The 12,993-nt window shown below is 30.4% G+C and overlaps 1 protein-coding gene and 1 long non-coding RNA gene across 3 annotated transcripts in view; one reads left to right on the top strand and one right to left on the bottom strand.

The window, feature by feature from the left end:
- The window catches only part of LOC118183561 (uncharacterized), a 130,795-nt gene that overhangs the window by 70,269 nt on the left and 47,533 nt on the right, over positions 1-12,993 (bottom strand). For both annotated transcript variants that reach the window (XM_035353155.2, XM_085827127.1), the window contains exons 9-11: positions 12,251-12,364; positions 11,766-11,885; positions 3,630-3,693 (exon numbers count right to left, since the gene is read on the bottom strand). In XM_035353155.2, coding sequence (XP_035209046.1) covers positions 3,630-3,693; positions 11,766-11,885; positions 12,251-12,364 — 298 coding nt within the window. The remainder of the gene's footprint in view (positions 1-3,629; positions 3,694-11,765; positions 11,886-12,250; positions 12,365-12,993) is intronic.
- On the top strand, positions 729-9,330 carry LOC146994359 (uncharacterized). The gene is made up of 3 exons (XR_015044122.1): positions 729-863; positions 7,410-7,463; positions 8,355-9,330. It is a non-coding gene; the product is annotated as an uncharacterized LOC146994359 (long non-coding RNA).

Below are 12,993 nucleotides of genomic sequence, written 5' to 3'. Positions count from 1 at the left end.
TAAACCCAAATGATAAATAACTTTCATTATATTTTGTATAAACAATGTTTCTTTTCTTTTCGGTATTCTTAGTTCTGATAAATTGTCCTGGATCCATCACCTGTGAATCATCACTTACCTGCTTAGTTAGTCTCAGCCATTTTTCCATTTTGAAAAACTAGTTCTTTTTTTAAATTATTTTTTCACAAATATTTAAAGTCATGGTATATTAGGAGTTCTTCAAAAACAATAAATTTTAATATTTATTCTACTAATTATATTATATATTATCAATTCTCAACTGGTCATACACAAGGAAACAAAGTATTTTTAACCATTCAATTCAAAAATTAAATACCCAGCATTCTGTTTAAATTTTTTTCTGTAACACTCGTAAATTTATTCAATCTAAGCTTTGTTCAAGATCAATAGCCACTCACAGACTTGAGCAAACTAATTCGTTTTTATTTTCACAAATATTCTTTTAGCCATAGATGTAATTTGTGATAAATGGTGTTTTTGAAAGGAATAATAAAAATAGATGTTGTTTAAATAGGAATAAAAATAAGTTCCTGTAAAAAGATAATAGTATCTCATCAGTTCTAAATAAAAGATAATAGTATCTCATCAACTCTAAAAGAACTGATGAGATACTATTATCTTTTTACAGGAACTTATTTTTATTCCTATTTAAACAACATCTATTTTTATTATTCCTTTCAAAAACACCATTTATCACAAATTACATCTATGGCTAAAAGAATATTTGTGAAAATAAAAACGAATTAGTTTGCTCAAGTCTGTGAGTGGCTATTGATCTTGAACAAAGCTTAGATTGAATAAATTTACGAGTGTTACAGAAAAAAATTTAAACAGAATGCTGGGTATTTAATTTTTGAATTGAATGGTTAAAAATACTTTGTTTCCTTGTGTATGACCAGTTGAGAATTGATAATATATAATATAATTAGTAGAATAAATATTAAAATTAAATAAAATAACAGAATAAATTTTTAATAATATATAACAGATATATATTATTAAAAGTAAGGTCACTATAGACTTTTTATGATTGTGTATTGAATTCTGTCTAATGCATACATGTACATGTCTGTCTAATGCATATATTGTCTTATTTCTGCAAATTTAAAACCATTTAATTACATTGTTGTTTTAGAATATTGTTAGAAATCACATATTTTAAAATTTAACTTATTTATTGCATTTGGAGGGGATAATTTTAGGATATATTTTGTACAAAAGACTGTGGCATATACTTTGTATATATTTATGTTTGCTTATGTAATCTTGCTGCAATGAGATAAACTCACAATCAGATTAAAGAACCTCAGCCAATCAGATTAAACACATATGTTACAATATATCTAGTGCTTGTATATAAGCACTTCTTTCTTGTATAGAATTGTAGATCTTGTGATTAGGAATCCAACAAAGTTAAAATTGCAAAAACAGCTCCAAACAAAACTTGAGTTATAGGCATAAGCTCTCCTGATGGGCCTTAATAATCATTTTCTTGCCAAGATAGCAATTTCACATCAACATGGTCTCCTTGATTCACATTAAGCACATTTGAGTGCTGCTCAAAAAGTTAGCTGACTTTACTCCGTGAGTCTGAGATATTTCTCATATGTTAAGGAAGACTTGCCCTAACTCTGCATTCTTCTTCAGTTATTTACACATTAGTTACTGCTATTTTCTGCTGTGTATTATTATTAATTTAAAGAAGTAATTATTTCAAAAAATTTCCATGAGCCCGTAGCTCGCAACAATATACTATATATATATATATGCAAGACATAAACATGAAAGAAAATTAAAGCTTAGTTTGGCAATAGTCCGTTTTATTCCCCATTTTAAATTAGCTACCTTCCCTATCTGTCCTAAAGGTAGAAATTGTTTATAATAATTTCACTGAACTGAGTCTTTCAAAATTAATTCATTTTATGTTTGCTTATGTAATCTTGCTGCAATGAGATAAGCTCACAATCAGATTAAAGAACCTCAGCCAATCAGATTAAAGACATATGTTACAATATATCTAGGGCTTTACTGATATATCCCTTTTCTACTCTGCTCACTGTTGCTTAGAAGTGTCATTTAGCCTTTGGTAGCTATTGTACATTGTTTTGAAAATGTAAGTTGTACAGAACTGAGGGGTTCATAGAGCACCCATAATTTTGTAGCATAAAGAAGCATCTGTATTCTAAAAAGTAGTAATCAAGAAATAAATTGCATCTCATTATCTTCTGCCACAACTCCTAGGTTTTTTTTTTTTTTTTTTTTTTTTTTTTAAATGCATTTCAGGTAACTATACGATAAAGCCTCTCTAAGTTATTACAACACAAACATCATCAGTCTATTGTGGCTTTTCCTGAATCAGCCTGTTACATATCTATATACTGATATTAAACATTTGGATTGGCAACATTTCCTGTTTGTTGATATCAGATAGCATATGGGTTGGCAACAATAACATGCTGATCAATAATTAACAAGCTAAAAGAAATTCTTACATAGATATAGTGCATGGATGTTAAATATTACAGGATATGTGTCTGTAGCACTTGCTTTATCAATAAGACATGAACATTTTTTGCATAAAAAAATGATATCACTTTCTTTAAGGTGTTAAAAAAAGGCAATAAAAAAAAAATGGTGTCAGCAGGGGACTTTTAATGGTAAATGATCTCATTTTCTTCACTTGGCATGAAAGAGATATCGGCTATATTCCTATATGTCAAGAATTGTTGAAGAAAAATTCAACTAAACCATAAGCAATAATTGTTTAATATACAGACTATGTGCACACAGAATCTTGGTGTCATAAAACAGAATAAAACATAATTTATGCAGTTCTTCGGTTACAGTTTATTTTATAAAAGATGAAAATTAACCATTATCCATCTAATTAATTATTACAATAATTCACAAAAATAAATAAAAATAAAATACATTAAAACATATGAATTATATATATATATGCAGATAAAAAATAGTATATATGTGTCAGATAAAAAGAAAGTATATCAAAAATTATAACTTAAATTAACAGCCTCTTAATTGCTCGTTTTGATTTTGGTATTTCCCCTCTATATTCTAAAAACAATATTTTTTTCTGGACTGCACTTTCTAGATTAATCAATATCATATGACTTTCCCATAATGATGATGATGTAGCCAATTTTCAGAATTTAAAATTTCCTAAACCAAAAATCTTTCTCTTAATAAGTTGCCATATTGGCTAACTACACATTTTGCTTCTGTTTCTCTTGCTGTTCAAATACAACCCATTTGAAGGATTTCTTCATCGAAATGAAAACTGTTCACTAGCTGAGCATGATGTGGCCTGGTGTTGGTTATTTCATACCAAACTCACAATACCCGTTAATTGTTTTTAGTACTGTATGTATGTCATACATGACATACCCAAAACAGAATTCTTGTATGTAATAATTATTCAACTAAAGATACACTGAGTTTATTTTAAAAATATACTGGTAATTCTGTTTATCATACAGATTAACTGCAAAATGGTATAATTACAAGCAAAATTAATGAATGTAACACAAATAAAAAAATAATACAAGTATCCATATTATAGAAGAAGGTATATAAAAGGAATTGATTACTGTTAATTTGAAGTTCTGCAGAATATTCAGCCAAAGCAATATTTTCATATTTTCTGCAGAAATACTATAATGAAATGAAACAATCAGAAAATTGGAAATATATAACATAATATAAAAATATCAAATTCAGAAACAATTTGAAAGAAAGAAAACCTTAACCTTCCAGCACGCGCATATGCGCAAAATTTACGACAAATTCAATTTTTAATGCACATTTTTTGCATATCGAAGCTGAGACGTCTTCAAGTCATTTCTATTCCTCCTCTCTAGACTTCCCTTTATCATGGAATGTGCCAACAGGAAGTCATTTGACTTTTTCTTTTTTAACTCGGCTTTTGTGCTATGTGGCAGGCTTTTCATAAAATTTATGACACAAGTGTAGTTGTGTTTTAAAATTTGGAAAATATTTTTTTCTCAAATATTTTATAATTTTATGCTATTAATTGCTGTGTATTATTTTAATTTGAATACATTTGGCTCTGTAAATTTTATATCGGTTTTCATGACAAAAAATATGGGCAACCACAGCTGATTTTGCTCGGATTCTTCAAGAATTATCAGATGAAGAAAAGGAACAAAAGGAAACCTTTGGATGGGAGAACAATAGCGATTTCCATTGCTTAATTTCTTTCCATTCCTTATTTTCTTTTATTTCTATTTTTAGAAATAAATAAAAACATTAAAGTTAGTTTAAAGCATGTTTTTGTAACCAGTAAGAAGTCAATTTCTTTGCAGAAGTAAGTAATGCTAAACATACTTTTCTTCCTACCAAGGTGTTTTCCTTTTTTATTGTCTATACTTGTCTTTGGTGAATATTAAAATTAGTTTCAATTTTAAAATATAATTATTATTAAACAATAAATTAAAAATTTTCTATAATAAAATACATCATTGCATTTCCATCTCACTAACATGAACTTATAAATAATTTACTTATATTTGAATGTGATATCATTAGTATTTTGCAATAATAAGATTAATATTTTATTTCTTAACAAATTTATTATCAACATTCACTCATTTATGTCGTTTTTTGTACCAAAAATGGTAGAATAATGTGTGTTGTAAAAAAAAACGACATGCGCATGCTCATGTAAAATTGCCAAGCGCGCGTGCTGGAAGGTTAAAGGTTAATTATTCAAATAAATTTGTACTAATAAATAAAATATTATAAAAACATAGATTTTTCACAACTTTTGTTAGCATATGCTGTCAATCAAATGAAGGACAGATCAATCTAACTAATAACAGGCGACTTCTCCATATGTCCCAGTAATTAACGATAATTCAACTTAACGTTCAGTTAACAAGATTTGAAGATGTATTGCAAGGATTTATTTTTGTTAATCCATTATCTTTTTATTTTTGCCTTTATAGTTACTTCTGATTTAGTTAAATCCCAACAGGATGCAAATTAGTTAATGCATAAAAGAACACAGTTCTTGAGGCTAGGAGAAAGCTTTAAGTAGCAACCATTGACAGTCTTAAAAATATTTTCATCCAGCTTGTGGACTTTAATTGACTTCAACCTTTTCTAGCCCTGCTTGCTCATGTGAGTTAAGTACTTGAACCGAAGCTTACAGGCAGATTTTATTTTGTGAATTTTAACATTTTAAAATACAAGTTTTAAATTAGCCTCAAATTGACTTCAAACTTTTCTAGTCATGCTTGCTCATGCGAGTTAAGCACTTGAACCAAGGCTTACAGGCAGATTTTATTTTGTGAAATTTAACATTTTAAAATACAGGTTTTAAATTAACCTTTCTGTTTTGTAGATCCTGCAGTCATCAGAGATCTTTTGTTCTGTACACAGGTTATGTAAATCTGTCAGACTGAACAAGTAATAAAAAGGTTTGTTTTAAACCTTTCACCAAGTTAGTTGTAGCAAATAGTTTATCCAATAGATGGCAGTATTTGCCAAGCTCCTTTGGTAATTGTCAATGCGCATGCACAACCTGAGTGTAGAAGAAGAGAATACAAAAATTTATAGACATTGTTGCGTGATTTTTGGGCTTAACTGTAGTCTATTTTTGTTAGCCGCTATGTTGAACTATCATTTAAATCGAGCCCCAGATCAGTCTGCAGCTACATCCAATATTTTGAAGGAGTCCTTCTATGTTGATAATTGCCTGACTAGTTTTAAGAATGTTGAAGAATTGAATAGATTTGTACTAGAATCGAGAATGTTATTGTCAATGGCAAAGTTTAATCTTAGAGGACGGCAGTCGAATTGTGAAACCGAAATAACTTCCAACTCTAAATTAGATACATTTGTTTGCGTTTTAAGATTAAACTGGGATTTGAAGGATGATACTCTTTCCTGTAAAATTGAGTCACTAAAGAAACAGGAGATTATCGCGAGTAAACAAACACTCCTTTCTTGCTCACATAAGTTATTTGACCCAGTAGGCTTCCTTTCTCCTGTTAACCTGTTCCCAAAGTTGATATTGCAAGGGTGCTGGAAATTATGATTAAATTGGAATCAAAAATTGCCTGAACCTTTAGAAAAGAAGTCCATGAAATGGATAAAAGAACTGAAAGTGCTGTCTGATGTCAAAATTCCTAGATGGGTTAATATTGACAGATCGGTTAACGAAGATGTGAATCTCCATATTTGCAGTGATGCCAACAAGCATAAGCATGTATTTGCTTGCTGGCAACACTGAATTTTCATGTATTTACTTGCTGGCCTATGCTACCTGCATTTGCTTAAGAGTGAAGACCGAAAATAAGGTTTATCTAAGTTTTGTGCAAGCATGCACAAGAGTTGCACCTTTAAAGAGTACATCCATCCCTCATTTGGAAATATTATCCTGCTTAATCGAAGCCCACTTGGGATGTGTGGTCTTTTCAGATTTGAACATGCCAAATTTAAGAACATTCTTCTGGTCTGACTCAACAACTGTTTTGTGCTGGATCCAGCGACACGTACAACGGGGAACTTTCGTTTGGAATCGTGTCCAAGAAATCAGAACATTTTCAAAAATAGAAGATTGGCATCACATCCCTTTGGAGTTGAATACAGCTGATCTCCCTTATAGAGGCTGTTCAGTTAAACAGTTTTTGCTGCCGAAATGGTGGGAGGGCCCATTATGGCTGTTAGAACCAGAATCATCATGGTCAAGAGGCACCGACTTGCCAGACTAAGAGATCATAAATTCAGAAAGGCGTCAATCTGTATTGACAACTCTTAACAAAGATTCTAAAACTGACAATTGGTATTACAGGTACTTTTCATCTATAAAGAAAATTGTATGCATGTTAGGTTGGATTCTTAGGTTTTACTTTAAATTACAAAGAATTACAAACAAAACCTCCAAAATTTTGTCAGTTTCATAAATTGAAAGAGCTGAGATAACTCTTATGTTATTGATTCAAAGAGAATCATTTAAGGGTGTGAACGATGATAAAATTAAAGACCTCAGACATATAGTTGATCGTGATGGTTTGGTCACAGCTAAACCTCTCCAGGTAGGTGAAATTGTTCTACTGGAAGACAACAAGAAACATGCTTTTTGGAACCTGGCGCGTGTGGTAAAGCTGATACCTGGTCGTGACGGACAAATAAGACTCTAATAAAAACAGAGACTTCTGAGTTTCTAAGACCAGTACAAAGACTGTACAAACTTGAGATGGATAATCCAGTCCAAAAGGATATGACTGAAAATATTCCTATGAATAGCAGCAGTGGTAGATATGTGAAACTAGTGATATGTCTGTGAAATGTTTTGTATTTGTTTGAATACTTTGTAACAATTTGATTTATTTTTTATTTTTTAGGTTTAATATTATCTGTTAGCATGTCTAGAAAATTATGGAATGCTGCATCTCCAGGTAATTTGTATTTCAATTTAATTAGAACATCTTGGAATGCATAATTTTACATTTCAATATTGTAATCTCAAGCATTCGTTTGAAAATATTATACACTGTACTATTATGCATATGTTATACTTAACAGATGTGTGAATTTAGCTCACAGTTAATTCAGGTTGGAGGAATATGTAGCAAATAGTTTATCCAATAGATGGCAGTATTTGGTTCCTTTGGTAATTGTCGATGCGCATGTGCAACCTGGCTGTAGAAGAAAGCATGTTATAAGAGAATGAGCTTTCGTTAAGCATGTTGCTGCTCACTTTTGCTGTGTAAATAAAAGAATATGTTTGTAACACAGATGTTCTTTATTCTCTAATGCGAAGCACTAGGTTAGTACACGAATCTTGACTGATTCAGAATCCATTTTCAAACTGTGGATCACCAAATGAGATTTTCAAACCGTGGTTTGTTTTAAAACTTTCGCCAAGTTAGTGTCACTTTACTGGAAGATTAAAGGACAAGGTGATAAATCAGTTGGCTGCCTTTACACAGATAGAATTTAGCATTTAATTAGTTAGGTTCTGTATGGTATAATATGCCATACATCAAAATATTTCATGCAATAGTTGTTCATAATGCAGCCATGATTGCTAATATTACTACAAGTTAAAGTAGGTAATGAAGTCATTTGCATTTAGTGAAGTCTAAATACTATTCTACAGAATTTAATATAGTGTAAATCTTGTAAGTGCAGGAGCCAGATACGAATTTAGCAACTGTTTTATTCTTGACTTCAATAAGTTACAAATTTCCACATATTTTACAGAGGTTTAACATTAATATTGTTTATTCTCTTGTTATTAAAATTCACTGCTTGATTGCTAATCCTTTATTCTTGTTCTTTACTAGTGTGAATTAATATACATTGGTCAAAGAAGCTGTGGAATTCTGTAAACTGCAGCATGGAGGGAAAAAAAATCATATGTGCACTGCTGTTAATTGGTTGACTACTCATTTCTGCCAAAATTATACAAAAAATGGTTATTAGTTGGTGAATTGGATTTCTTGGAATCATAGCAAGCTTCCTTTTTTGGTTAACCATTCAAATTCTACCCTATGTCCAGCACATGGCCTACAGGCTGCTTATATCCTGCATTGATAATTGAAAAATGGATGAAAGATGAATGCATACAATGTTGTATTTGAAAATAAAAAAGATCACTGAACACTTTTCAGTTCATCATTGTGATATCACTGATCACTCAAATGAACTTAACTGATATTGACAAAACCAAAAGGAAATGGTTCAGACTGACACTCTAAAATTAAATTAAATAAACACAGCAGTCTCCTTTTAATGGCAGCAATTTATTTTCGTTTATATTTATTTTGCTAATTAAAAACAGCAAAAAATAATGCAAAATTAATTGCTGTTTTATCATATGACTTTAACAAGTGATTTCAAGATCTCAAAAATTGCCATCTGTAGTAAATTTGCTGTTTTGTTCTTAGTTAACATCAGATATACTCAAACTTCCAAGTGGAATGTTTAAAGTTTCTAGTTAAAAAGGATATTTAAAGGGATTCTGATAAGCTTTATCTACTAAAGAAATTTCCAGTACTTCATTAATACTTTTTAATTATATAATTATTTATACAATTTTAATACCGTTATGTAAGATACACCAGTGCCCATACTGAGGGTATCTTGCCAACAGATGGCAGCACCATGCTTCTCCTTCTCTGTGTGGTGACAGAATTTATTGTTTATGGCATAATATGATACAGTTGTTTATGATTAATTTATATGTTGTTTGGGATTAAATATTTTATGTTCATAGGGGGATGGGGAGTTTAATCACCCTATGCTAGGAATGAATAAAAGTATTTTAATTCCTTTTTGTATTTTGCTTACTCCAGTTTTCATTCATCTCTCTTTAGCTAAAATTTTAATTTAACCACTTCAGCTTTTTCCCGAGAAAAATTCATCGATTTCAAAATTGTTTTCTGATGTCAAAATGTTACACAACTGTAGGGGAATGTCAGCCCTGAAAGACACCCGCCGCTTCATGTTTTCCAAAATCCTAGAATGCAGTGAAAATGAAAAGACATGATTGATGGTTAATTTGGTCATATTAGCAGGGTTTTGATAAGCTCACACAAACCACAACAGGATTTTAATAAGATAACACAAAAAGGAAGCTCACTCCCAACACGGCAAATAGGCATGCACTTTACGTTTTTGTCTGGTAGTACAATGGAAAATCTGCTCATCAGATAGCATGCTTTTATGCTTTAGGAGATTGTTAATTTCAGGTGAGAGACTAGGGAATACAAGAGAAATTTTTCCCTGAGTAAGGATACAAGGGTTGCTGGGTTTTCAAAATAAGTCTTCACAGTTAGTGAAAGGAGGAAAATCTTTCTAAGGCCAGTTTTGGATTCAAAACATTTATCTTTGGAAGAAAAATATCCCGTGGTTCCACAGGGCCCATGAGCCTGACAATGAAAGGAGAGAAAGGGCTTCGAGGAGTGTTTGTTCTTTACCTCTTTTGAAGAGATGTTCTTTCTGAGCAAAATTATATATTACCCCCTTATTTATTGAAAAGTTAAAAAGGGTCTCCTAGGGGAACCAACAGGATGAAAATTTAAATAAGAGCTTTGAGATGTATCAAATAATAAAATCATTATTGTTTAACAGCTTTTCTTCCTGAATAAAATGATATATTACAACTTGTACACAAAAATAGATTTAAAAAAATAACAATTGGCAACTGCATGGGGGGGAAAAAAAAAAACGCCTAGCAGAGGCACGAGTATAAAATATATACTGGGCCTCAAAATTCAAGATTTCACTCTAGATATTTTTTCAAGTCTCAATTGTGTGTTCTTAGGGTCCATAAGTTACAATTCATGCAAAATTATACCACAATTTAACTTCTTTTATACGCTAGTACAATAGGAGTTTCAGTATACACCAATACAATTTTTTGAATTTTCTGTATTCCTACATAAATGCAAATCTTTGTCTCAATTTCATATTTGCAGCTGAAGAAGAAAGTTCTTTTAGATTTTCAAAACTACATCGCAGCATGCGTTACTTACTTAAAACCAATTCTTGTCAGTAATTTTTATTTTCTTTTGTAGAAATTTTGGCAAATTTCTTTTGTAGCAACTCACAATCAACCAGGAATGTTTGAAAAAAAAATTATACAGCATGGACTGGCATGCTTGTCAAATTGTGTATCTGATGAGATGCATATACGATGTATTTCTAATAGAAAATTAACAGAAAGACTAAGGTACAAAAATTTCTCAAGACAAGCTTTAAAATTTAGCCTTTCCAACAATCAGAGTTTAAAACCTATATTTAAATTATGCTGCTTCTCTGATATTCAAATTATTGTATTTCTCTTCGTAATTTTCCCCCTAGTCCCTTCTTCCATAGCTTGTGATAGTTACCAGCAGTTTATTCATAAATACTTTTGATTTTATAAGTACAGTAAGAAAATAACAAATGAAAAGTATTTATGAATAAATTACTAGTTATTATCAAGCTAAAAGATGGGTGGGATAAGGGTAAAAATAAGTTTGGAAATATGGTATTTAAAAAATTTGTTTTTTGTTGTTGCTAATCTCATCTGTCATTAGCAAGAACCTTGAGCACCACATAAGTAATGAAACGACTTTGCCCAGCATCCCAAGAGACAGGAACACCCCAAGAGCCTTCCTCCCCTCTTCTTCTACCACTAAACCACTTGAGAGGACTTTCATCTCACCATACATTTTAAATAACCTCATACCACACAGACACTATACATTTACTAACATCCATGCCATCTCTGGGATTTGTGCCCAGGTCTATCCGTACAATAGTCAGTATTACTAGCCACTATCTCATCTGGGTGGCATTTGCATTTGTTAAACATATGCATAGAATTTGTTCATATAAATTTTAAATGCACATTGATTGACTGATTTAATGAAACCAAAGCAAATGGGGGGAGAGCTTACTGAAAGCTTTACTGATACAGGAAACAGTTTTGATCATATGATGAGATATTTTATGATGAGGAAAAAATTGCTTCATTGTAATTTTTTTCAGTGACATCATATTAAATAGTTATAAATATTTTCATTAGAAAATGTCATTAAATCAACATATTATGTTTTAAATAAATTATGATGTATTAATTACAAGGTTATCTCTGAACTGATATTACTTAAGAACCAAACTGCTAAAAGAAAACTATGAAATAATAATATGAATGTTCCAGCTAACTACTTTCTGGATTAAAAGCAAAATAAACAAAATATACTAACTTTATGCATGATATACAAGTGATACAATCCAAGCACTAATCCACCAAAACATGTGTGATATAAATTTTTCATTGATTTTTTATTTTTAGGCTGGTATGCCCTTTCCATGTGTCTAGATTTCTGAAACATAAAGGTAGAAAAATATTTAATCTGTAATTCTTTAAAAAAAAAAAAAAATTTCTTTCATTATTCTATCATTTCAATAATAACAATATAAACAGATCATGTAAAAATATTTTTCAATTTTGTTGTTTATTAAAATAATTTAAAAATAAAGAAGCTATGTAAAACACAAAGTTTTCAAAATTTTATATTTATATTCTTCAATAACTAAATGGCTTAGAATTTTTAGAATTTTTATTTAAAATGTTTTTGGATCTTCATAAAATCTATAGCAAAACATATACTAAAAATGAATTTCTTAGATTCAGATACCACAATATATCCAACAAAAGGGGGTTATTAGAAAAAGCAATATTACTTACTTCAGCAACAGGTGATGAAAGGTTATTAACAAAATTTCTTATTTTTTCTGATACAGTAAACATTTTCAGATGGTCAAGAATGTCACCAATTCTGCTATCAATAATTTCATTTCCCTAAATAATTAAAACTGCTTAGAATATATATATATATATATATATATACACACATCTATATGCACACAAAAAACAAACAGAAAATTTTTAAACCTATGAATTTACAAATTGAAATCATTAATTCATTTTGCACATTCCTTCTTTTTTGATGACTGATAAAAGATATCAAGCATGATGAAAAGTTTAACCTTCTTCCAATAAAAATTGTATGATATCCAAGTTTACATCGGGGGAAAAAAAAGCCACATGGGACAGAGATATTCAACTAGAAACTAAATACAGTGCTAACTAAAGTCTGGACATCCAATATCCGGAATGATCTAAAATTCGGACCTCAAAGCTAACACCAACCTTTCTTTAAGGATTTTTTTTTTATATGCTTTACACATGAGTATATAATTTTTTTTTTCCCATTATAAAACATGCTGAGAGTCCAGATTCTTAATTTCACTTCACTACTTAATAAAATACCTCATTATTGAAGAAACAATCATTTTAGAATAAATTTGTGCGATCAATAACTTGACTCTGTAGCTGCGTATCTGCTTGTCATATATCTCAAACCGAAACATTCTACATAGAAACATTGTCGATTTTAGATACCACTAATATTTTATATACCTGACACC

The sequence above is a fragment of the Stegodyphus dumicola genome, chromosome 11 (assembly GCF_044657685.1).
Source record: "Stegodyphus dumicola isolate Sdum_Otavi_A_Nest chromosome 11, ASM4465768v1".
Lineage (NCBI taxonomy): Eukaryota > Metazoa > Arthropoda > Arachnida > Araneae > Eresidae > Stegodyphus > Stegodyphus dumicola.
Note: the sequence above shows the minus strand (reverse complement) of the source record. Positions and strands in the feature narration are given on the sequence as shown.